The 27,765-nt window shown below is 41.5% G+C and overlaps 2 protein-coding genes across 8 annotated transcripts in view; one reads left to right on the forward strand and one right to left on the reverse strand.

The window, feature by feature from the left end:
* Positions 1 to 26,813, forward strand: part of DNLZ (DNL-type zinc finger) — a 127,872-nt gene extending 101,059 nt beyond the window's left edge. Inside the window, exon 3 of the mRNA XM_056540997.1 lies at positions 26,201 to 26,813. Coding sequence (XP_056396972.1) covers positions 26,201 to 26,321 — 121 coding nt within the window. The 3' untranslated portion in view covers positions 26,322 to 26,813. The remainder of the gene's footprint in view (positions 1 to 26,200) is intronic.
* The window catches only part of GPSM1 (G protein signaling modulator 1), a 264,883-nt gene that overhangs the window by 77,145 nt on the left and 159,973 nt on the right, over positions 1 to 27,765 (reverse strand). For all 7 annotated transcript variants that reach the window (XM_056540981.1, XM_056540980.1, XM_056540979.1 and 4 more), the window contains 2 exons: positions 24,012 to 24,082; positions 21,087 to 21,251 (listed from right to left, as the gene is read on the reverse strand). In XM_056540981.1, the coding sequence (XP_056396956.1) occupies positions 21,087 to 21,251; positions 24,012 to 24,082 (236 nt within the window). The remainder of the gene's footprint in view (positions 1 to 21,086; positions 21,252 to 24,011; positions 24,083 to 27,765) is intronic.

A 27,765-nucleotide genomic window follows, 5' to 3' on the forward strand; every position in this document is an offset into this window, starting at 1 on the left:
CTCCACACACCATTGTTAATGTCTTTCTGTCCATCTCAATGCTCCATGTTTGTATAGACTATGGATGATGTTTTCTTCCTCCTTGATATGCTTTTTGTACAGCTTCCAAGAAGATTATGGAACTCGCCCCGTCTCAAGCATCATCTGTTTGTTTTGTTTTTTTCCTGTATTGTGTTTCAAGTGACTGTTTATCTCTTGGGAATGAAATCGATAAAGCGCAGGACAGCCACAAATTAGCACTCTCTTATTCAGCAGAGATATTCCTTTCACAAGCATCGCCGAGTTTTCCTCTGTTTTGTGACCACTTCCTCGAGCAATGAGCAAAAATGCAAATGCTGCCATACAGATGTATGGAGAGACAGATACAACTCAGAGCAGCTAGAGGCAGATGTCTATTACATATGGCACCGTGTCTTAAATCTTACATTTTCCCTTTACTATTAAAGACAGTTTTTCACAACTCTCATCTAAAAGTTCTTGTAAATTTACATATAGAATAATATCTTAATAAAAAGTTGAATATCTTTGTTAATACATTGCTTTACTTATTTTGCGCCAATTCTGATTTACAGGCTGTATTCTAATTCAGAGCTGCATTTACAATTCTGCTCTTTATGATTCAAAACAGTCAACATCCCACACAGTTAGGCTGCCCGTGCACCCTAGATGGCCATCAGGTATCTCACCTGGCCTTTTTATTTGGGTGGAGAGGAAGGATGGTATAGCTTCAAAATTCGCTTTCCCATTTCAAATTGGTCTGGTTATGTCCCTGTTCCCCAGTGTTACATCATAAGAGGGTAAACATGTATTCAGCTAAAAGGTAAAGAGGCCACTTGTTTTGTTCTAATTGAAAGTGTAAGGGACTGCTCCACTGGCGTAGTTGGTAGGATCTGAGGACCCAGATGTTACAGAAGAGCATGATCCATGGCAGCTGGTAATCTGCCCAAAAAACTCTGTATTGCCCACGGAGGAGATCCTCTGTTCACTACACTACATCAGAGGAACATAAATTGGTTTGACTGGGTTATGGTCAAGACTTGATCCCATGAAATATACTGGTGAGTCACTATACTTTGATATAATTGGGCAAAAAGAAACTGCACAAGCTACTCAACATGGCTAAATTGGAGGATATTTGGTAGGCATATGAGCTTCTTGTGTCACTGGGCAGGCGTTGTTCCAGTTCAGGGTTTTAGTTCTCCCACATGGAATAGGCAAGCCTAGCAGCTTTTCCAAACATCCCAGCAGAGCAGCATGAGGAAAAAATGGGAGGACACTGGAACCTTGTTGGCAGGAGACAGTGGCTCAGGTCAAGAGCTACACCACTGGGGTGTGGGTACAATATAGCCATGCAGTATAGCCCTTAAAGTTGCAACTGGTGTTTGCCCTAAAAGGTTACAAAAAACTAGGCTACATCATTTAGAAATAAATGGCGGGGGTGTGAGATTGGGGGATGTGATGGGGGGGTTAAATGAAATGGGCATGAATTGGAGGTGATGAGACATGAAATGGGGGGGGGGGTAAGACATTAAATGGAGGGTATTGGATATGAAATGGGGAGGGGGGTGGACGTGACATGGGAGCATGATCATAAAATGGAGAGATTTTACCATCTATCACAACTGCATATCAAAATTGCAATCGTTACCTCCATAATCGCAATATGACATTTTCCCCAAATCATGCAGCCCTAGTGCAATCCAGGTCCTACACAAGGGAGGGCTAACAGACATGGCACTGTTCTGCTATGAGTCTTATTTAAAGGCAGATTTGCAATCAAGAGTCTTGAACGTTAAATCACAACCTATGCGGAAGTTATAATGGTGGTCAGAGATATGGTGGATTTAAGAGAAAGACATGACGTATAAGAAAAGCAGTAACAAGGTACAGAACACCTTAAACAGTAGAGGTCACATTGAAGAAACTGAAAGCAATGAGCACAATAAAATATGGCTTGTCAGTCTGTACTTGGCAATGACTTCTAATTTGCAAAAAATATATTCATAGGACAGAATGAATGATAATAGAAGAACTACTGCAGGCTAGGACAGCAGAACTATCAGGAGTAAGTTGATTTATACTCAATTGGTCCACGCAGACCTTTCATGTTATAACTTAATAACACTCTTTTTTTTATTTTACTTTATTTTTTCTTGTAACAAGTGTTGCTTTCAATATTTTGCAAAAAAAAAAAAGTGGCACAATGCCCAAAGGATACAACTTATGCTGTGTGTAAAGTCACTCGTACTCCAGGACCTCTATAACTTTCCGCTGCCGCATTGACACTTTCCAATCATATAAATATTGCAGGCCAGTTTGTGATTTTTCCCGCATTTACCCACTAATTCTTTAATAATAGTCAATAGACTGCGCCGGATATTGCATAATTTCTTAAGACCATATCCACACGCTGCAGTAGTGACATAGTTTCAAGGGTACATTAAGACATTGGGGGGCAGTTTTATGTAATTAAAATAAAGTTAAATAAAGTGTTATAAAGATCTATGCAACTTTCTAAAGTATTCAATGTTATAAAAATGTGTTTTCAAGACCTCTGCTCGAATCATGTATGTTTGAGGCACAATACAATACCTGCTGAAGCTGGTGCACATAGAGTTCTAAGACCCTTTTAGAAGCTGAGCAGAAGAGTTTAAAGGACATCTGCAGAGCTCATACATAAAAAAAAAAGTTTACCTCATCTGATAGCTCTTTCAAAGACCTTTCCAACGATACCTCATTTGTCAAATTTGGCCCAGCCATTCTCTTGTAATTGCCACCTGTAGCAGTAAGCAGCCATGTCATAAAGACTACATTTCCCATGACTCTCTGCGCCAGCTTCCTGTTAGCTGCTGCTCTCTCCCCCTCCTCTCCCCCCCCCCCGAGGAAATTATAATAAATTATAATAAAGTGACGCCCATAGCTCCTTCCCTTGTGGTTATCACCTCCCATCCTCCCCCTCCCAGCTCATCAGCCCTCTCCACCCTCACCACATGTACTGATAGGCTGCGGCCCCTAGTGCTGGGCGGTATACCTGTATGAACCGGATACTGTTTTTTTTTTTCTCCCACGGTATGGATTTTTGCCCATACCGCTATACTGGTCGGGCCCCTCCCCCACCCTCCGGATGAATTGTAGAAAACAGCGGAGCACCCACACTTGTCCCGGTGTATTTCTGTGGCCCAATAGAAGCTAATCCATTTACTGTGTTCCCCCGCTGCACCTGTCAGCCAGTGTCCCCGCAAGCACTATCAATCCCCACCGCTAGCAGGCTCCATGTGCCCACTAGCGGTGTCACAAGAATGCAGAGCGCGGCTCTGTTCCCCGTCCCTGTCAGCTCTCAGAGTACGGGAACAGATTTAAAAGCCTCGTGCGCAGCGAATGTAGTACTGTGCAGGCGCAGCACTACGCAAATAGCGTAGGGCTAACGTAGGCAACGCTAGGAGCCTAGCGTTAGCCCTACACTATTTGCGTAGTACTGCGCATGCGCAGTACTACGTTAGCTGCGCGCGAGGCTTTTAAATCTGTTCCCATACCCTGAGAGCTGACAGGGACGGGGAACAGAGCCGCGCTCTGCATTCTTGTGACAACGCTAGTGGGCACAGGGACCCCGCTAGCGGTGATGGTAGCGCTCGCGCTCGGCATTCTTGTGACACAGCTAGTGGGCACAGGGACCCCACTAGCGGTGATGGTAGCGCTCGCGGGGGGCACATTTGACACCGCCCAGCACTAGCGGCACCTACTGTGCGCTCAGCCAATCAGGGCTGAGCGCATAATAACATTATGAATATTTATAAGATGGGAGGAGAGGGGCTGGCACGACGAATGGCAGGGGGAGTGAAGCAATCCCCCGGCGCATTATGGGCATTTGAGACGTAGCGTCGACCAAGATGGTGGCTCCATAGAGAATAATAGGTCGACGCTACGCGCGTAAGGGGACCAGGAGATGACTTCCGGTGGTGGCATAGCGAAGAAACGGGACCAGCCAGGTAATGGATCCCATTTAGAAACTTATATAACTTTATATTATTACATTTGGGCCCTAATTTGCTAGCGCTGCAGTTGTCCTTTAACCTCCAGATACAATCAAGAATGCTTCCAATTCAATGACAGCAAGTAGAGATCCTAGAAAATCTCTAGGTCTGAACTTTTCTTCATTGAACTGTGACTACATACAACTTATAGTAACCATAAGGGTCTATTCACACATACAGTATTCTGCACAGATTTGATGCACAGGATTTGTGTTCAGTCATTGAGTTTACATTGAAAGCTGCAGCAAAAAATCCTGCGCATCAAATCTGCGCAGAATACTGTACGTGTGAACGCACCCTTAAAGGGGTATTTCCATCTAAGACATAAACCTCTATGGGAGTGAATGGAGAAAGCCACCAACATATGAAGCCACCTGTTCATTTATTCTCTGCCTCTGTGCCCGGACCACTTAACCACGGGGTCATAAGACCCACATTCTGCAGATAGATGTGGGCTGAAAAGGTGAGACCCACATCTATCAAAAATTAATGTAAATTAGATATGCCATAAATATCTACGGTGGAAATACACTTTTAAGTAAGACAAGCTGCTACGTGTGAATACGACCTTATGCTGTGTTGGAACATAACATTTTCTGGGATTATTTCCTACTACAGTATATTACCACAGAGGACATGCAATATTAGTAAATGAGAATACATAAACTTAAAAATATGCTGATAAAAGGTATGAAATGAACAGATTATTTTTTTTGATGATGTTCTTACACTCTGCTCCCATAGTCCCGACTCCCTGCCCCATCCCCCATCCTTAAAGGGGTACTCCAACCTTAGACATCTTATTCCCTATCCAAAGGATAGTGGAAAAGTTGTCTGATCGCGGGGGTCCGCCGCAATCTCGTCTGCAGCACTCCAGACATCTGGTGCACGGAGCGAACTTCGCTCCGTGCCGGATGACTGGTGATGTGGGGCGGAGGATCGTGATGTCACGGCCACGCCCCCTCAATGCAAGTCTATGGGAGGGGGCTTGACGGCCATCACGCCCCCTCCCATAGACTTGCATTGAGGGGGTGTTGCTGTGACGTCACAAGCCTCCGCTGCTGCACCTGACGCTCTAAAAGAACGCCAGGGGCAGCAGGGAGATCGCAGGGGTCGCCAGTGGCAGGAATCAGACATCTTATCGCCAGCGGCGGGAATCAGACATATTATCCCCTATCCTTTGGATAGGGGATAAGATGTCTAGAGGCGGAGTACCCCTTTAATCTCCCGACTCCCTGCCCCATCACTCATCCTTAATGTCCTGACTCCCTGCCCCATCCCTAATCTCCCGACTCCCTGCCCCATCACACATCCTTAATGTTCTGACTCCCTGCCCCATCACACATCCTTAATGTCCTTACTTTCCCTGTATATAACCTCCATTAGCCATTACACTGATGGTTTGTAAGCATGAGAGATTCTGTTGATCATGCGATAAAAACAACATCAAGCTTCCTTTCACTTACCAAGGTAAAAGTACTACTTCTCACAGCATCTGCGTTCCTTCCTTCTATCCACCTGGGCAGCCCAGCCCTTGTTGTATGGTAAGGAGGGAAGATGATGCAGATGGTGGTCTTGTTGCTATGGTAGCTAGCTAGAAGGTAACCTAGGAGAAAGTCCCTATATGTCTCACAATGTAGATACTTATTTTCGTTCAAGGCTGTGAATTTAGCATGTCAATACAAAGAAAGAAACCTAGAGCAGAGTCATCGGTGAATATAAATGAAGGTTACCAAACCATTTACGTAGGGCCACGTGTGTAAGATCATCTAATGTGCTGCACTTCTATGTAGATCGGCAAGTTATAGGAAATCATTTCGGTAAGAATTTTTGTTCTACAAATGGTTCACGAGTGGTGGAAAATAATTCTACTATGCATATAATCGTACATCTAAGCAAATCTGGAAAACCTGCGTATGTTACAGTACAGGGGACCATGGACATTGCTGTAGATGCAGCACCCATACTGTAAACCAATACTGTATCGCCATATGCCTCAGATTTTAGAACCTCCACTGATTCTAGGGGATGCTCCATCAAGAAACCATAAGGCTAGGATTCCACTTGTTTTTTTTTTCCTGCTTTATTTCACAGAAAATTTAGCATTTGAGTGGAAATTGCATTTTTGGCCCCTTTGGCGTTTTTCTCAAAATTTGTTGGGTACCAAAAAAAAAAAAAAGGATGGGAAAAAATTTATTTAACGAAAATTTTTATTTTTTATAATGAAATTTTTATTAATTTTTAATAAAGTGTGTGTCTCACTTTCTTTTCTCTATTTTTTTTTAAACATTTTTAAGATATTACTACTACTCCCAGCATGGAACAGACTGTTCCATGATGGGAGTAGTAGTATCTGTACTAATAGACATATCGCCCCGGGTGTCTATCCCGACACCCGATACGATTGTCCTATCTATTGCAGAGATGCGGAGCGGCTCTATACAGTGCTCACATCTCTGCACTATACTCCGGCCGGCCAGTGATATGAATAGAACATCACTCATTCATATTTTCCGCCCAGAGTGGGGATTGGCCGGATGGTTGCAGCCAATCACAGCTCTCGGAGGGAAATATGAATCAGCGATGTTCTATTCATATCACTGGCCGGCCGGAGTATAGTGCAAAGATGTGAGAGGAGGAGAAAGCTGCTCCGCATCTCTGCAATAGATAGGACGATCACATCGGGTGTCAGGAGTGACTCCTGCAGGTGATCTGTCCTTAACTGCAGGTACTACTACTCCCAACATGCAGCATACTCTGCTCCATGCTGCAGCGATCTCTTCTCTCCCTCTCCCCACCACCGGCCAGACGATGATGTTATGATGTGGAATAAGATTATTCTATTAGGTGAGTGCAGAAGCGCATTCTTTTTTCTACACATTTTGGACATTGTTGGATTCTGGCTTCATTGCGCCACCTCACACCTTACCATTGCTACCCCGATCATAAGTGAACACACCCCTGGATATACTGTGCGAGTAGTGGTGCAGTTCTACTCTTTTTCTCTTTACCTACATTAAACCTTTTATTATTGCACTCATATAACACCAATATATTCAATGGCTCTGTACTTAGATGTTCATCAATACTTGAGCCCTGATAGAACTACTAAAATATCAACCATACAGAATGAAGAACTGTTTATAGACCTTTCTCTGAATAATGCTACCATCCATTGCTATAATCACCATGGTAATGTGAAATTCATCTCATGCCTAGAAGAATTGTGTCATCTAATAAATTAGGTTACATTCCTAGCTATGACCTACTTGGGACCTTAGATATTTCTGCTAACAATGTATGTCTATTGGGACCAGCAAAATATAGACATAAGCATACCTGAGCAATAAAGGTGTATTCACACTGCATCTGCCAGAGGTCAACACCGGGAGGAGAATTTCCAAATTTATACCTCTGATGGAAGTTACTGAACTGTGACACCCTTTGCGGCATAGACTCTTATGTTAAAAAAATCATGTACAGTCGTGGTTAAAAGTTTTTTGGTACGGTCAAACGTGCATATTTGCAGCAAAAATATGCAGGTGTGGACGTACCGTTAAGACTGATAAGAATGTTGGTTTTCACAAAGCTGCGCTGGTTCAGTTTGTATAGTGTAGTCTAGAATTAACTCTAGATTGTTATTAAGAGTCATCAGATGAATTGTAATAAATTGCAAAGTCAGTCCTTGCCTTAGAAATTAACTTAAAGGGGTTATCCAGGAAAAAAGTTTTTTTTACATCAACTGGCTCCAGAAAGTTAAACAGATTTGTAAATTACTTCTATTAAAAAATCTTAATCCTTCCAATAATAATCAGCTGCTGAAGTTGAGTTGTTCTTTTTCTGTTTGGCAACAGTGCTCTCTGCTGACATCTCTGCTTGGCTCGGGAACTGCACAAAGTAAGAAGAGGTTTGCTATGGGGATTTGCTTCTACTCTGGAGAGTTCCCAAGACAGGTGTCATGAGAGAGCACTTGATGGGAAAAGAACAACTCAACTTCAGCAGCTCATAAGTACTGAAAGGATTAAGTTTTTTTAATAGAAGTAATTTACAAATCTGTTTAACTTTCTGAAGCCATATGATATATAAAAAAATGTTTTTTCCTGGATAACCCCTTTAATCAGGAGAAAACCCAATTTCTACAGAATTTAAGCCACATGACTTGTTAGGATCATATTGGGGGAGATTTATCAAAACCTGTTCAGAGGAAAAGTTGCCCAGTTGCCCATGGCAACCAATCAGATCTCTTCTTTTATTTTTAACAAGGCCTCTGCAAAATGAAAGAAGCGATCTGATTGGTTGGGCAACTTTTCCTTAGCACAGGTTTTGATAAATCTCCCCCATAGTGATCTTCTCATCAGCCCAGTTATGGAGGACAAGGCGACTGATATCCCTCTATCATGCTGATAGAATTATAAAAGCAGACTGGTTGCTTTAAAGGACAACTGTAGTGGTCAAAAATCCCTGCCCAAATGTTCCCCAAACAAAAGTTATACAATTCAGTCAATTAGTCCTATTTACCTATATGCAGCCGTTTCTGAGATATTAGAGTTGCCAGCATAGCCCAGTAGTCCTGCGTCCGTCCCCTATTCATTACATTGCAGCCGCCATCTTGGGGACGGAGATCTCTTCCTCCCAGCAGTGTTTGTGCTCCCCCTAGCCTCTGTCAGCTCCTCCCTCTTATGCATATGCATGAGCGGGTGCTTTCTGAGGCAGCCATAGGCTCATCCTCAGAAACGCCCCTATCTGTAAGATTCAATCAGGGGGAGAATGAGGACGTCCACAGCTCCTCCCCCCTCCCCTGCTCTGTCTACATAGGACCTCACTTATCACCGGGAGGATTCAAGTTTTCATGGGGGAAACACAGAGCAAACCACAGAGCAGGGAGGGGAGGACGTGTGTGTGAAGGAGACATATTACACTGCACGGGCTGGTGGTGTATAGACTACAGGGAATAAATATCATACTGATTCTGTGTGTGAGGGGGGGGACTACTGAATGACACATGCTGGGAGTTGTAGTCCCTGTTATGTGTGTGTGTGTATGCCAGTGTTTCCCAACCAGGGAATGCTGGGAGTAGTAGTTTTGCAACATCTGGAGGCACCCTGGTTGGGAAACACTGGTGTATGAACTACAACACCCAGGAGACTACAGAGATACAATAGAGGTGTTGGTGAACTACCACTCCCAGGAGACTACAGAGGTACAATAGAGGTGTTGGTAAACTACAACTCCCAGGAGACTACAGAGATACAATAGAGGTGTTGGTGAACTACAACTCCCAGGAGACTACAGAGATACAATACAGGTGTTGGTGAACTACAACTCCCAGCCAGGAGACTACAGAGATACAATATAGGTGTTGGTGAACTACAACTCCCAGGAGACTACAGAGATACAATAGAGGTGTTGGTGAACTACAACTCCCAGGAGACTACAGAGATACAATATAGGTGTTGATGAACTACAACCCCCAGGAGACTACAGAGATACAATATAGGTGTTGATGAACTACAACTCCCAGGAGACTACAGAGATACAATATAGGTGTTGATGAACTACAACCCCCAGGAGTCTCCTGATACAATAGAGGTGTTGGTGAACTACAACTCCCAGGAGACTACAGAGATACAATAGAGGTGTTGGTGAACTACAACTCCCAGGGGACTACTGATACAGTAGAGGTGTTGGTGAACTACAACTCCTTTATACACTCAAACAGCAGAAAGCTGACGCGGCATGCTTGGATGTATAGTCTTACAACAGCTGGAGTCACCTCTGCAATTCCAAGCATGCACATACAGCAGAAAGCTGACAGGGCATGCTGGGATTTGTAGTCTTGTAACAGCTGGAGGCACCACTGGAATTCCCAGCATGCCCGAACAGCATATAAAATAACTGGGCATGCTTGGAGTTGTAGTTGTGAAAAAGATGCAGGGACCCCTATCAGGACAGTTTTATAGACAAACAATTATGGTTTTTTTTTTACCATTTTTACTTTCACTCTCCACTCTCCACACTACAGTGAGCACGGAGGCAGCTGCTTCATCACTGGACAGGAGCAGCATGGGGGAGGGGGAGATGAGCAGAAAGGGAGGGTGTATGCATAGGGAAGGGAGATGTGGGCGTTACAATATAATAATTTGCTCGGGGGGATAGAACAGGGGGAGGGCAGCAGCTTACAGGAAGTAAGCACAAGGCATGATGGGAGATGTAGTTTTATTTTCACTTCTCCTCCGTAATTCGTGTGCTGATAACGGGAGAACGACTGGGCCAATTTTGATGGGGGAGACATCGTTGGAAAGGTCTTTCAAAGACCTATTAAATGAGGTAAAAAAAAGTTTTTTTGCCCAGCACTGCAGATGTCCTTTAATAGGGAGATGGTGCTTGACATCATGGGGGGGGGGGGGGGGATTTATCATTGTATGTGTAAATCAAGTTATATTTCCTGCTGTTTTCCAGTGCATACCTCATGTGAACTCCCCCCCCCCCCCCCCACATTTATCAAAAAGGTGCTTGTTTTTCATAAATAGCTAAATAGCTCAGATCAAGTCAAGTTTCAAAGTGTGGTCTAGGCCAACGTGACAGCGCAAAAACAACAACGGCAACATCAGCATGTGCACCAGGATAAGCCTAGGTTATTGTTTTCTTTCTTAGTTGCTGACAGGTACACTATAAATATACAGTACCCATGGAACATGCTTGTTGGATTTTAAAGGCAATATATCACTATATTTATTTTACTAATTAGACCCAGATACTGAAACATGTTCTTTTTTTCTCATCTGTTTCTATTTCCTGTTGGTAATTTTCTTTTATTTATTTTTTGTACATTATTATGGGGGCTGCCATCTTGTCTGAGCTGTTTTTCGCTGCATTTAGAGTTATGCTTTACAGCAGGACATAAGCAACAATAGACTGAAGCTGTTCCATTCAGATAAATAGTAAAGGGTTCTGGGCATTCTCTGAGACCTTATCAGAGGTCATTCTATAGGGAGAGGAAGGCTGATCTATGGGCAAAATCTATTGTGTGTACCTCTGTTATCTCTCTACTGGTGTCACCTTTAACTGTAATCCTGTCTGTGATGATAAGAAGAGCACTGTTGGGAAATGATCAGTACAGAACATGAAGTTTAAGCCTAGTTTAAGGGGTACTCCCGTGGAAAACTTTTTTTTTTTAAATCAACTGGTGCCAGAAAGTTCAGATTTGTAAATCACTTCTATTAAAAAATCTTAATCCTTCCAGTACTTTTTAGAGGCTGTATACTAAAGAGAAATCCAAAAAAGAAATGCATTTCCTCTGATGTCATGACCACAATGCTCTCTGCTGACCTCTGCTTTCCATTTTAGGAACTGTCCAGAGCAGCATATGTTTGCTATGGGGATTTTCTCCTGCTCTGGACAGTTCCTAAAATAGACAGCAGAGGTCAGCAGAGAGCACTGTGGTCATGACATCAGAGGAAATTCATTTATTTTTGGGGGATTTCTCTTTAGTATACAGCCCCTAAAAAGTACTGGAAGGATTAAGATTTTTTAATAGAAGTGATTTACAAATCTGTTTAACTTTCTTGTACCAGTTGATTTAAAAGAAAAAAAAAAAAAAAAAAGTTTTCCACGGGAGTACCCCTTTACGCCCTTCATGCCAGAATGGAAACTGCAAGATTTCAGGAATATTTTAAAATATAGATAGTAAAATGGAAAGTATTTAATGATGTGGTAACATAATAACTTGATTTCAACAATGGGTGATTTTCTGATGACACATTCCCTAAAATGTATTTTATCCCAATGACTACTCTACTAGCCTCTTAATGTCACTGTGGCCCCTGAAGTCTGTTTTCCTTGTAGATGGGTGGAGGAGACAGACAGGAGAGATAATTGCTTTTCTAGATAGAGATACAACAATTATTATCTAATTTTCCGAACAATTATCATGTAAATCAAATGTACTACTCTTAGTTCCATCACACCTTCTGCTAACTCTTTTAATGCAATGATAATTAAATCCCTTCTGAATATAAGGACATGGCTCTATGCAGAACAGAAAATGGAGAGGGAACATAGGGAGTACTGTAAGGTACAATTTAACCCCTTTTGCTACTGGATGTAACTTCCTCTCAAAATCACAGACATTTAATTTTGAGAGGAAAAACTTTTTATGCCTCCGACAAAGTCAGACAAATGTTGGCTATACATAAGAGAGTATAGCCAACATAGTGTATGGGGCCTATTGACTCTCTACAGCTATTGCATATGTATACCCAGCTATATACTGCACACTCTGAGGTGTTCAGACTCCTGAAGGCAGCTTATCTCTCAAGATCCAGCTGAAATGAGTGATTTTGGCTGACACTTATCTACTATATATGTCAAGCTTGAGGACAAAATACACATGTCATATTAGTGGTCTACTTAGCTACTGTATATGTCTATATGTCTATTTGGGTTACGCTGTATTTAACATTTTTACCTGTTGTAAGTTTCTTTTTACCAGTTTTTTTTTTACTTTGGTTTTATCATTTGGTGCATGTCCTTTAGTAACTTTGGCGCATACCATATTCTTCCTTTAGTATGTGTGTTTTCCATGTCAGAATATTGCTGGCGGTGATTTGCGCCAAACATGCGTCCAAAACAGGCAAATTAGCGCCAAAATACAATTGGCGCAAATTATAAATTACTGACCACTGCAAAAATCATACACAGGACCGTCAAAATCGTAGCAAACTTTGGTGCAAAAAGACACTGTGCCATAAAAATGCACCAAACATATGAAATAAAATACACATCAATCCGTTGATAAATACCACCTTATATGTTTAGCCTAAAGGGGTTTAGCCATAAGGTGATTTTAGTACGTACCTGTCAGACAGTAATGGACATGCTTAGGAAGGATCTGTGCTTGTCTTGGAGCTAAACAGCTAAGTTCTAGGTCAACCATAACGCTGTGGCTATCTTTTTGTGAACTGGCTATTTCCTGTTTGAGTTCCCTCCCTCGAACTACATGTCCTCTAATTCCTTGTTTGTAAGTGTGAAGTCATTTGTCACCTCCTACACATCAACCACCCCACCCATTGAAACACACCTGTGCATGCAACAGACCAGTGTTTTCTAACCAGGTTTCCCCCAGCTGTTACAAACCTACAATTCACTGCAGAATGATCTCTGTCCCACCCAGTGGTCGCTCTACCCATTGAAGCAAAGACAGGCAACCTCTGAACACCTGACTAGCGATGTAATATTTCAGACTGCATTGCAACCTGGGAAAACCACCATGAGACCACCATGGAACACAGGTACAGACACTATATTATGAACTATGCTAACTTTATATCCCTTGTAGCATAGTCCTATTAGTGGTCTGTATATAGTTCAGAGCTAGAATATGGGTCCTGTTTGCACCACCTTGCTCATTGAGGAGGACTCAGCGGATGGCGCAAGAGTTACAGATAGTCTGCTGCAGAGCTGGGTTATAGCACACGATTGCTGTGACCCCTGATGGTGGAGAAGGGGATTGTGGACATGTGTGCTTATATTCACATTGTTCTTACCATTAATTTAAGAGAAAACTAAGTTTGCAGAATATTGCACAATCCAACATGGCTGACAAATCTTGTGATCACGAACATGTGTGCTAATTTTCACATTGTTTTTATGAATAATTTAGAAGAAAACTATGTATACAGAATATTGCGCAATCCAATATGGCGGCCAAACCATGTGATCCATGGTAGTACAGAAAGGGATCATGAACATGTGTGCTAACTTTCACATTGTTATGACCAGCAGTCTCAGAGAAAACGATGTATAATATTACGCAATCCAATATGGCTGCCAAATCTGGTGATCACTAGTGGTACAGAAAGTAATCACGAACCTTTGTGCTAATTTTCAAATTGTTCTGACCAGTAATTTCACAGAAAACCACGTATGCAGAATGTTGCACAATCCAATATGGCCGTCAAATATGGTGGCCAATTGTGGTACAAAATGTGAGTAATCTACCAGTGTGCAAAGAAATATAACTTTTAGATTAACAGTCTACATATTACACACATTTAACAAACCTGCGTATCATTATTAATGCTATCTAAATGTTATTGGCGAGCGGTGGCCATATTGAGTATGCAGTAGAGCCAGCTTTAACAACCCTTGGTACAGGGGGTAACCATGAACATATCTGCCAAATTATACATTATTCTAACAAACGGATTCAGAGAAGAAGATGCTTGTAGAATATTGCGCAATTCAACATGGCGACTAAACCATGTGATTAATAGATTTGTAATTAACAAGTCATAATTGTGATTACAGTGTAACCAAATATAACACGTTTTAAATCAGTAACTTTAGAGATTAAAGAAATGCAGAGGTTTAAAAAACGTGCCATACAAACCAATATGGCTGGCTGACCATGTGACCTATGACCTTTATGTTATACCAGATTATGCATAGTACAAGGCTCTACCATTGGGTAAAATTTCTTGAGTTTTGAAGTAACATTGAGGCAATTACAGTCATATTACAAAAAGTCCCATTGAAATAAAAGGAATAATTGATGATATTTACATTATTCAATATGGCCGCCGAACCATATGGTTGAATGACGTTTTACAAACACGTAAGAGTCTAGGTTACAGTTTAACCATACACGGCTATTTGTACATCTGTATCTTTTGAGAAAGACATGTCTTTGCATATAGCACAGAATATTGTCACTTAAAACAAAATGGCTGACTGCTCATGTGACCTATGACCTTTATGTTACAAAAATCTAAAGCAAAATAGAGTGTTCTACCATTGTACAAAGAAACATACATTTTTTTTTTAACAGTGTACATATTACACACATTCCCAAAAAATGTGCATTAATATCAAAGCCATCTAAATCCTATTGGAGAGCGGTGGCCATATTGAATATGCAAATTAACCAGTTTTAACAACCTTGGTACAGGAGGTAACATAAACATGTCTGCCACATTAAAAGTTATTCTAACAAATGGTTTCCGAAAAGAAGATGTTTGTAGAATATTGTGCAATCCAATATGGCGGCCACACCATGCGACCAAAAGTCTTATAATGAACCAAAAGTCTTATAATGAAATCTGACTCAGGATAACAGTGTCACCACATACAGCAACTAATATACCTGTAGCTTTAGTAGTTCCAAAGAAGAAGATTTTTGAATATTGTACAAAATTGCCACAAAAACCAAGATGGCGGCCTTACCATGTGACCTATATATATTACATAATTTATGCACAGCTCATGGGTCTACCTCTATGCAAAGTCTCATGAGTTTTGGAGTTACAGTTCAGCAGATATAAGCATTTGAAATTTGCGGCGTAATACGGCTGGGTTCACATCACGTTTTCAGCCATACAGGCGGCATACGGCTGGGGGGAGCTAAAACCAGGCGCTCCCGTATCCCTGCTGTATGCTGCCCGTATGTAATGTATTTTAATGCTCATTTTTCCCTGTACGTGTTTTCCCACCTGACCTAAAACCGTAGCCAAAGACGGTTATAGGTCCGGTAGAAAAACGCATACGGGGGGTAAATTAGCCGACCGGTTCCCTCCGGTCGGTTCATTGAAATACATTACAATAGGGGCGGCATACGGTGGGGATACGGGAGTGCCCGGTTTTAAGATAGGGCCAGGGACTATTCATAGTATTCAGATTATTGGGCAGACTAGATGGCCCAAATGGTTCTTATCTGCCGACACATTCTATGTTTTAGCTCCCCCCAGCCGTATGCAGTCCCGTATGGCTGAAAACGTGATGTGAACCCAGCCTTATAATAATAATAATAATAAAAATAATAATCTTATGAATAATAATAAAAATAATAAACTTTGTTGTCTGTGGAGGAAATGTTCCACTTACAGAATATTTAAACACTGTGATTTCCGCCGAGGGGAACAACATTCACATCAGGGTGCTAGAAAGTTACACAAGCCACATGTGCTGACAACATATCATAACGGCTGCTTCATCTTTAGCCGTTTCAGATTGGCATTCTTAAAGGGGCTGTCTGCTTCAGATAATTCCTTTTTGTTAGAAAGAGCTCCCAAATGATAACCTGATCACAGGAAACCCAGCAATGCCACAGGGGGCGCTGGAAAGACTTCAACCTCAGGTTTCAGTAAAACAGGATTCTTGCCCACAATGCAACGCGTTTCCAAGTAAACACATGGCTTCCTCAGGCATATGAAGCATTGCACAGCTGCCATTTATTTATTTAGCTGAATGTATTTAGCTGTCTAGATGCATGGATGCATTGAGTCCTTAAAGGGGCACACCATTGCTCAGGGTTTGGAACAGCCGCCACGCCCTGCCATAGACTTGCATTGACGGGGCGGGGCAGGACATCATGAGAGGGTGGGGCTATGACGTCACAAGCTCCCGACTCCAGGGTTTGGAACAGTTTGTTCAAAACGCATAGCAGCAGAGTACCCCTTTAAAAGCAGCAACGAACCCCCAACAGGGACTTAAAAATTTATTTTGTAAGCCAGGTAACCCCACTGTCCAAAGTCGACATGCTGCGAATGCTTAGGTGTTTAATAGTGCGGTGTCACAATGGTCCATTAGATCTCAGTCCATCTCTGGCTTCCGACAGATCTTGCATTATTCTCCAGTTTTATAAATGGCACTTATTAAGCGAATATTTATGCAAATTATGGAGCTAAACAAAACTACTCCTACATGGCTCATGAATGTATTCCCTGGCATCAATGGTATATTCCGTCAAGCCAATGCACACATTGCTACAAGGCAAGGTTATTCTCCAAACTATTCCAGAGTCATACCTATAAGTTTACTATACTAGGCAGTGCAATGACTTATTGAGAAAGTTTAACATGTTTGCAGAATTAACCAACCATAATCAAATCCACAAGACCTAAGTCATCTGTGATCTGGCCCAGTTTCCTCCATCGCCCCTACAGCCATGTCAGACCATTACACTGTGTCTCTGCTTATGCCCTTGCGGAGGCGTTGAAGGCCATTGACGTCCAAAGCTGTTGGCTTAAGGGAAAGTGACCAGGGCCAGTAGGGATGTGATCGATTTGACGTCTTGTACAAAGGCAAAGCCAGGGGCGCCCAGGCCAAGGATGGAGTAGGAGAAAGTGATTCTCATTCTATAACTGCTACTTAATCAACAAATAAATAGGACTATAATGATGTCTACATAATTTACAAGAAAATGTACAAAAAAAAGTGTTACACACACATCATAGCAATAAGATAGTCTTCTGCAGTCAAGCTCATATTAGGTAGACAAATATGCATTTCTTAGGCCAAATTCACACATTGTAAAATAAAATAAAAAATACTGAAGTAACATAGAAATATAAAAAAAAGTGACAGTTCTTTAATTCTAACAATGGCCCTCATTTACTATTGCAAACCCGACATGTTTTGTCGGGTTGTGCGCCAGTTTCTGTCGCATTGCACCAGAAATTCTGTCTGCACCAGAATTGAAAAACCCCCGACTAACTCTCCATTTTGCGAACAAAACCTGAAAAGGGGGCGTGGTCACCGGGAAAAGGGGGCACGTTCTCCAAAAAGGGGCGTGTTCCCGACATTTTCACAAAAAAACAACATATTTACTAAGGTTTTCACATAAAATGTGATGGATTTGAGCTGAGGAAAACCTGACAGATCAGAACATGTGTAAAAAAAGCATAATGTAGGGAAAGTGGAAAATGTAGGGAAACCTTAGTAAATACCCACAAAGAAAAAACCCACAAAGAAACCTACACAACACTCTTAGTAAATAAGGGCCACTGTGTTCCATTCAAGTCTATGGAAAAGCAGCCTGCAGTAATTCCAACACTAAAGCAACAGTTTTTTTTTTTTTTTAAAACAAGGTTTGCACTAGTGTGAATTTTGACAGACTTTTGACTAAAATGACATTTAGTTTTAGTCCTATTTTAATCATCTGAATTGTTTTAGTTGATTACATTTACAGTAGACTAACTTGAATAAAATCTGATGGGTTTAGTGAAAGTCTAGGTGCAAAATAGGCACTGTCAGAATTAACAAACTTTTTATATGTTGTACATCTTGGAAAAACATTAACCTTTCTAATATACTTATTAATATTTGTTATATGTTTTTCTTATAGAAATTACCCTTTAAAGGGTAGCTCCCACCATCCTATTTTTTTTTTCTGTCCCTGCCTATTACCCATCTATCCCTAACCCCCTCCCTGCTTTTAATTTTTATTTTTACTATATTAAAAATGCCTTTTGTCTGCCTGGCGGTGTGCTCACTACCAGGTAGACTTCCCCAGCAGGCACCACGTCACTGATGCCTGCTGGGGGGGACTTCCGCCTTAGTTCATCTACACAGGGTGCCTCCAGCTGTTTCATCACTACAACTCCCATCTTGTCCTGACATCTATTGGCTGTCAGGGCATGCTGGGAGTTGTAGTATTGAAACAGCTGGAGGCACCCTGTGTAGATAAACTATTGGTTAGTTACATGCGGCGCTAGCCCGTCCCCTCCGTCTCCCTCCCCCCCCCGCTCCATAGCCCGTTCCCTCAGTCTCCCTCCCCCCGCGCCATACCCCGTTCCCTCCATCACAACCCCCCCCCCCCCCGCATACCCCGTTCCTTCCATCACAAACTCCCCTCCCGCATACCCCGTTCCCTCATTACAATTACTGCAGAGTCCGGCAGCGGGCGTGCAGGGACAGCGGCGGCGACGAGGCGGCGGCGATGTGCGGGAGGAGTGGCCTCCCAGCCAGTGGCCGGGGAGCCAATGCGCTCGCTCCCTGCCTGTCTGATTGACAGGCAGGGAGCGAGTGCAGCCTAACTGAAAAAGGACTGATTGCCAGGACAAAATCAGTCCTTTTTCAGGCGTGACGTCATGCCAGGCTGCAGCCGGCCACTAGGAGGGAGACCCCTAGTGGCCGGTTTTCAAATGTAAATTAAACCATTTTAATAAAAAAATAATAATAATAAAAGTATATTAGAGATATGTTGTAGTACATAAGTACTACAACATATCAAAAAATAAAGTTGGTGACAGTGCCCATTTAACATTTTAATCTAGCTTTAGTCAGGTGACTAATACCTTAACCAAAATCTATAGACATTTTCCTCATCCTAACTTTTTTGTTTTTGTTTTAGTCACTGAAAAAGTGTTGCTGACTAAAACTCTGGCGTTCATGGATGGCTTCTTTTCCATAGACTTTAATAGGACACATTATTAGATGTAAAAAAAACATTTGCTTTTTAGAACTATCCTGCTGTAGTATTTTTGTTTTCATTTTACAATGTGTGAACTTAATGTGATACCATGGCATTTTATGTTTAGGGATAATGTAAGGGTTAACCCCAGCCCCTGGTTTTACATGCCTCAGCACTAAACCATGAGCTCAGGAACATGAGGAGACGAGCTTTGCTTTATTAACAGTTTAATGACTGATCTGTCACCTTTCATGTATCCATCACAGTAAGCTGCCCGGCTCCTGGTGTAATTCTACTGATCTGTAACAGGACAAGTTTCCTGCATTACTGTTGCAATTATTTCCATGATTTCCTAGTCCGTGATGATGCGCCCAGATGCCTTGCACCATATTTGAAGCTGCATTTTTCCTATTCTAGTTAAGCTTATGCGACAACTTCAAAAGTATCATAACCCAGCAGATAACCTACCGTATAGTGCAGTGGTCTTCAACCTGCGGACCTCCAGATGTTGCAAAACTACAACTCCAAGCATGCCCAGACAGCCGTTGGCTGTCCGGGCATGCTAGGAGTTGTAGTTTTGCAACATCTGGAGGTCCGCAGGTTGAAGACCACTGGTATAGTGCATGGTATCATATGAGGAGTATGTGGACAGTATTGGATCTAGTGCTTAAAGGGGTACTCCGGTGGAAAACTTTCTTATTTTTTTTTTTTTTATCAACTGGTGCCAGAAAGTTGAACAGATTTGTAAATTACTTCTATTAAAAAATCTTAATCTTTCCAGTACTACTTAGCTGCTGAATACTACAGAGGAAATTCTTTTCTTTTTGGAACACAGAGCTCTCTGCGGACATCGCGAGCACAGTGCTCTCTGCTGACATCTCTGTCCATTTTAGGAACTGTCCAGAGCAGCATATGTTTTCTATGGGGATTTTCTCCTACTCTGGGCAGTTCTTAAAATGGACAGAGATGTCAGCAGAGAGCACTGTGCTCGTGATGTCAGCAGAGAGCTCTGTGTTCCATAAAGAAAATAATTTCCTCTGTAGTATTCAGCAGCTAATAAGTACTGGAAGGATTAAGATTTTTTAATAGAAGTAATTTACAAATCTGTTTAACTTTCTGGCACCAGTTGATAAAAAAAAAAAGTTTTCCAGTGGAGTACCCCTTTAAATTACACCAGTGTTTCCCACCCGGTGTGCCTCCAGCTCTTGCAAAACAACAACTCCCAGCATGACCGGCAGCCTTTGGTTGTCCAGGAATGCTGGGAGTTGTAGTTTTATAACAGCTGGAAGCACCCTGGCACCCTGGGAAACACTGATCTAAACGGTTATGGTGCATGTAAAAGACAGAAAGTTTGAATGAACAATTTGAGGACAATGATGCAGCCAGGATAGCCTTGCTGTGCCCATACAGCATTTGAGCCATTGTGCAATACCATCATGTGACTACGTCATGTGACCGAGGGCTGCACAGTCACTGTGGATGTAATGCTTCCAGCAGGAACTCCATGGGGAATTTAGGGGCTCCATACAGTTGGAGCATCTACCGCACCCCTTACCAAAAGGGGGGCCCCTATATATATATTTATTTGGCCCCAGTCCCTGACAGCAGTACCACCAGTACACCCCTGATGATAGTTCCAGAAGCCATAGTCACAGTGCATAAGTAGAGGTCCCCTTTAAATACCAAGTCATAGCATCGTGACTTATAAGATTGTGTTGCGCAGCAGTTTTCATCGGGCTGTACGTCTTCCTCAAGAACTTTACTCCTCCTCATTTCATTCACTTCTCTACGTCTATCATAATCTGGAATCTTTAGTAATTTTTCACCATTTGTTAAAGCGATTTTATTGTAAATTAGTTCCTTACCAGATGAGGCATTTGGACTCTAACATCCATAGCATCCACTGGGGTAATCTCCTGTGTTTTTGGGTCTGCAGAACACTGATTTTCTTTGTATTTTTTACTCCTAGCGGGTTTTGTAGAGAAGTCCTTTTTTACTCCCGCGGTGTGGTGACTGTCACCATTTTGGGTCTTTGAAGAAAGGAGCAAAATACAGAAGAATCTTAAGTCTCATTTCATTTGGTGAAATCATTAAAGACAATTGGGGGAGATTTATCAAAACCTGGGCAGAGGAAAATTTTCTCATTTGCCCATAATAACCAATCAGATCGCTTCTTTCATTTCTTACAAGGCCTGTGCAAAATGAAAGAAGCGATCTGATCGGTTGCTATGGGCAACTGGGCAAATTTTTCTCTGCACAGATTTGATAAATCTCCCCCAATCGGTCTAGTTGAACATGCAATCTGATCTGTGGGCATCATGTTATGCAGAAGGAGGAGCTGAGAAGATTGATACATATATTTTTCTTTATAATAGCTGAGACTATTCAGTGACAGGCTAACACAAAGAGTAAAATAATTAAAACAATTTAGCCTGCTCCTTACTTCAACATTTTTTGGAGGTTTCCTAAAATATACCCTTGTATCTTTCCAAGACTACCTGGATTAATAAAAGATGCATAAGTCTAGCTCTCAAGATGAAGGTCCAAGTTGATTTATTAAGGCATGCAAATCCCTAACATGGTCTGAAATGACAGACGTGTTTTAAACAAACATTCTTAATCATAGTCTGAACAGCACTGAGACAAGCACTCTCCTGTATGTGTTCCACCTACCTCATACAGGGGAGTGAATTTAAACTTGCATGTTGCAGTACTGTTCAGACTATGATTTAGAACGAAGAAAGGGAATCCAGCTCAGCACTCCAATGTAGTGCACGGATCAATGCACGGCAAGGCACACGATATGAAGAAGAAGACAATGATCCAGAAATACTACAGCTTTATTGAAGATCACATAACACAGTTAACATCGACCATACCATCATACGCGTTTTGAGCGCATGCGCTCTTCCTCCGAGGAAGAGCGCATGCGCTCAAAACGCGTATGATGGTATGGCCGATTTTTAACAGTGTTATGTGATCTTCAAGAAACATGGCCTGAAACGACAGATGCATTTTAAACAAACGTTCTTAATCATAGTCTGAACAGTACTGAAATATGCACTCTCCTGTATGTGGTCCACCTACCTCATACAGGGGAGTGTATTTAAACTTGCATGTTGCAGTACTGTTCAGACTATGATTAAGAATGAAGAAAGGGAATCCAGCTCAACACTCCAATGTAGTGCACGGATCAATGCACGGCAAGGCACACGATATGAAGAAGCAGACGATGATCCAGCACTTGAAATACGACAACTTTATTGAAGATCACATAACACTGTTAAAATCGACCATGCCATCATACGCGTTTTGAGTGCATGCGCTCTTCCTCCGAGGAAGAGAGCATGCGCTCAAATGCGTATGATGGTATGGTCGATTTTAACAGTGTTATGTGATCTTCAATAAAGCTGTCGTATTTCAAGTGCTGGATCATGTGTTATGTGAACTTCAATAAAGCTGTCGTATTTCAAGTGCTGGATCATGTGTTATGTGAACTTCAATAAAGCTGTCGTATTTCAAGTGCTGGATCATTGTCTTCTTCTGCATATGATTAAGAACGTTTGATCGAAATGTTTCAGAACATTTGTCAGTTTTGACTGTCATCTTGAGTGCTGGACTTCTGTATATTTTATCAATGTCAACAAAGAGTTAAGAAGCAGCAGTAGTGAGCTGTACTTGGTGTTTTTGGATCATTTAGATTAGTACACATATGTAGGAATGATCCCATTATAGCCCATAGAAACTCTACAAGCTAGAAATGGAAAACACCTTTTCCCAAGTCATGTCATTTCTTTACTAACGCTACGTCCACACTGAATTACCACCTATTGTTAGGCTTATCCTTCGGCATAACGCCAAAAACGGGATGCTGATGTATACTGTAATGCAGGGCAGCAGATGCCATTCATTTCGATGGCTGAATGGAGTCCCCATTCTGGCCATATGTGCGATTTTCTGTGGACTTAAAAGTGCTGTGCTATCCAGTCTGCTAAAAATAGCGCATGCATCCAGAACGGTGACTCTGATCCGCCATTGAAATAAATGGTATTTTGGCAGAATGCCGATGGATATGTCTAGCGAGAGCTGGTAACGCAGTGTCGATAGGTGGTAACACAGTGTCGATCTAGCGCCTAAAATGCATCAAAATTCTCAAAAAGCTGGTGTACATGTAATGCACTAAATTCATTGTATGATTTAGACACCTTTCATGCATCTATAGACAGTTTTGATGAATATCTAAAGTTGTAAAATGTCAGATATATTAATGAAATGCACAAAACAGAATATCTAATACCCCATCTAGCCTATACACCAACCCCTAGTGCAGCCAATATACCTATGTCTTTTTTTCAGTGACACTTCCAGATTATGTATTCTGACTATGTGTTCATTTTTATTTTATGGAATGTTAAAAAAAACACAGACTTTAATAGGATAATATATTTTTTGGCAAAATGTAGTCAATTACTATGTGGCCTGCTGACAAACTCTCCAAGAAACTACAGTGTTTATGAATTTCTCTTGCTGGCACAACTAACAGGGATGGATGAAATAAACACTGTTATGATATGGAACTGTTAATTGAATAATTATCTTAGATTTTCTTTAGAGTTGCTAAAAAGCAAAAATGCACTTGGGCTACTCAGAACACTAACTGTGCAGCCACCGTGACCATGTTTTCTACATGTTGCTGTGTAGTATTAGCCTAAATGTTTTGACAGTATTTCCATGCAGCAACTGATGTCATTGAGCTTTTTTTTTTTTTTTTTTATTAACTTTTGCCTCACCTTTTCTGAAGGAAACTTTATTAAGTCTAAGCTGTCCATACTGGTCCGATGCAACCTTTTAGGTCTTGCACCTACAAAGAAAAAGAGAGAGATTAAACTTTGTTTTGTACAAGTCTTTTGCAGCAGATATAAACATTTTTAGATTTACTATTGTAGTAGGTTTTATATCCTATTTAGATTTTATTCAACTCTGTTTTGTTTCACCAGATTTACTATCTTGGTGCATGTGACAGGAAAATTGTGGCATTCCTGTAAAAAGTGGCACTTTATGCTCCAATCTTGTTTAAAGAAATCATCACGGTGTACTCCAGTACTTCAAAACTTATCTTCTCTGCACAGGATAGGAAATAAGTATCTGAGTGAGGGGGAAGACCGTCTGCTGGGACCCCCAGTGATCTTCAGAATAGGGTCCCGGCTCTCCCTGTGCATGGAGCAGATGTAGGTCTATGGAAGCACCTGAGATACACAGGCACTGTACTTCCAAAGAGAATACATGCATGCGTGCCAACACACCGCTTAATGCATAGGGAGAGCCTATTATGAAGATCGCAACCATAGCAACCAATCAAATCACTTCTTTCATTTTGCAGAGGCCTTGTCATAAAGGAAAGAAGCGATCTGATTGGTTGCTATGGGCAACTCAGCAACTTTTCCTCTGGACAGGTTTTGATAAATCTCCCCCATTGAGTTTATATTCCTTTTAGATATAGTTTAACTCATCAACAAAAAGAACATGTAAAAAGAAAAGCCTACAATAAGGTTATAAAAAGACGCTGGCAGATCCTTACCCAGGTCAGAACATTGCTGTATTTTTCTAGAAGATAATCTAGACAGCTGCCCATCAGCCCGAGTTCAATATCTTTTTAGAAGAATCACCTCCATTGATGAAAGCCTTGATCCACAGGCCAGGTAATGCTCTCTCATCTAGTATTGTGTTTAGGGCTTTCATGCTCTTTTAGTGTCTAGAATATGATTTATGGCACTTATCTCTGTTATTATTATGAACTGAACAAAGGTACGAGGAACCTTCTATAATACAGAACATACAGAATCGCCATCAATGAGCACTAAAGATATTTCATCAAGGCTTAGGTAATGTGTCTCATGACATAAACCCACTATAGATTACAGCTCAGCATCCATGACCCTCCTAAAATCCAAACAACTAATGCATTAAAAGGAGGAGGCAGTCGTCAGGATTACAGCCCCCTTCCAATCTAGGGAGTTTACACCATTGTCAAGATGGTGACTTCTAAGATGTTCGGGGAAGGGTAAAAATGGCATTGATGGCAATGATGAGATAGATCCCACATTAGTCAGCTAGATAATATTGTCCAAACAGCAATGCAATATCTAAATAATACTCTCATAGACTGCCATATAATATGCATTACCCAAAAAATGCATTCCTAATACTACCATACAGTTCCAACATAATACTACAATGTCTACATAATAATAATACCACCATAAACTACTAAATAAAACACAGAATTTTCCATTTGCTTCTAAAGTCCCTATCATCAGGACCCTGGACAACTTCCCATTATGGCATCTCCTAAAACCATCCTTGACACCAGAGTTGTAAAGATGTTTGGGTGGTTCCTGACTTTAAGCTCATATAGTTGCCATTACTTTCTCAACAATTTCATGTCGCTTATTAAATATGTGTAAAAGTATTCTAAAAGTATTCATTTTTTTGTATTAAATAGAATAAGAATATCCATGCAGATTAGGCTACTGAGCATATTATGTTTTAAGCCACCATCATGCTCCACCCTGCAACCCAAGAAGCATCACATGACTAAGTATAATTCCCAGTTATGAAATGGTTATCATTTGCCACCCTAAGTATTTCACTGAAATACTTACAGTTTTAACCATTTAAGCCCATCTTAACAGTGTAGCTTGAGTGGGCAATTTTAAGAAGGTAGTCGCCAGATGGAGTTTGGTGTTAATGGTGGTGGTGGGTGCCTGGCTGAAGAAGCTGGTGCTCCCGTCAATCCAGTGTCCCGTCAATCCAGTGCCCGTTCTCCTTCCAGCTCTCAGATGCTTCTGAGTCTAAATTCTGTCTCATATACTTTGCAATGCATCCCCTCCCTTAAAGTATTTACTGCAGTGATTGCCAAGCTGAGAGTAGACTAACGGAAATCCTTGGGGTATTTCTAAATGCTCTCTCTGTCTTGTAGGTTTTACTACGATCTCAGAAAAGTTTTTCGTGAAAGTGCTGGCCAGGATTCCAGGAGACGGTCTACTGTTGGTGCGTGTATCAGAAGAACGGTGTTTTACTGGATCCTTGGCAGAGGTTAAAAATAAACGTGTATAGCAAACCAAGCTTGGATGGTTTGGATTCCGGATGCTGGGAGCTTCTTGCTACGCGGTTGACATGAAAATTTATTTTAGATACATTTAACATTCACTGAACTGCTCCCATTTCAGTTCACTGGCTCTGCACAGCAAAAAACAAGTGGAAGTGCATGTGGGTCAAGTGGATTGGCACAATGAACTACGTGCTGTTTACCCAAGGGGCCTGAACAAACAGAGGATGGTACAGGAGAGACCCTGGAGAGCTGCAAGTGACCCATACTTCCAAAATACTTTTTACTTCCTTTGTAATTTGGTGGAATCATCTTAATAATAGTTATCAAAAAAGATTTTTATCTCATAAAGTGATGGCATATCACTAGGAAATGCCATCACATTATGATTGGTGGGGGTCTAACTGCCAGTCCAGTGCACTAGTCCTGTCCCACCCTGCTGGCTGTGCAGCGAACTACAACACGACCCTATTCATCTTGGACAGCCGTACCGTTGGAAGCTGTGCAAGAAAAAACTTATGATGGGGTGCAGCACTACACGAGCACTCCTAATTCTCATAATTGTTGGGAGTCCCTTTTGATGTATTACAATATTAATAGTTTTTATTATTTTAACATTTTATAATTTTTTCTATGTGACAGATTCCCTTCCTATACTTTCCTGTGACCATTACAGCCATCTGCAGAAATTATGGTAAATCCTTTTGCTTTTGGCTAGATAAGAATTTAAAGGAAAACTGTCAGCCTGTTCACCCACACTAAACCCAATACACTGGGTTATAGTGTAGGTGAACAGAAGTCCATTGAGCGGTCACTTACTTAAATATGTCCAGTATGTCTTGAGATATGTCCCCCAGAAGATCCTCTGCTCAATTCAGTGAATTGCGCGCAGGGGGCAGGGCTTTGTCAGATCAATTTACATATTCATTGTCTGTGACTCCGACAATGAATATGTAAATTGCCCCCTGCGCGCAATTCCCTGCTTTCAGCAGAAGATCTTCTGGGGAACATATCTCAGGATATACTGGACATATTTAAATAAGTGACCCCCTCGATGGACTCCTGTTCACCCACACTATAACCCAGTGTATTGGGTTTAATGTGGGTGAACGGGCTGACAGTTTTCCTTTAAGGTAAAATAAAGAATATTTTACAGTCCCATTGGCCTCAGACCAATCATAAAGTAATGGCATATCCTAGCAATGTGCCATCACTTCAGGAGATGGGAATACCCCTTTAAATGATCAGAATACCACAAAAATCAGAACCCCTAAGATTTGACCAAATCCCAGACCAATTCCATTGTAACTGGGAAGCTATAAATTGCACTGGTCCTTTTTCCCAATGCAAACCAAGATCCTTTGCAAATATTTTACCTAAGCTATAATTACAGAATTGGGTCATGGCCCAACATAAAGCTTCCCTTCTAAAAACCA

This window comes from Hyla sarda, chromosome 9 (assembly GCF_029499605.1).
Source record: "Hyla sarda isolate aHylSar1 chromosome 9, aHylSar1.hap1, whole genome shotgun sequence".
NCBI lineage: Eukaryota > Metazoa > Chordata > Amphibia > Anura > Hylidae > Hyla > Hyla sarda.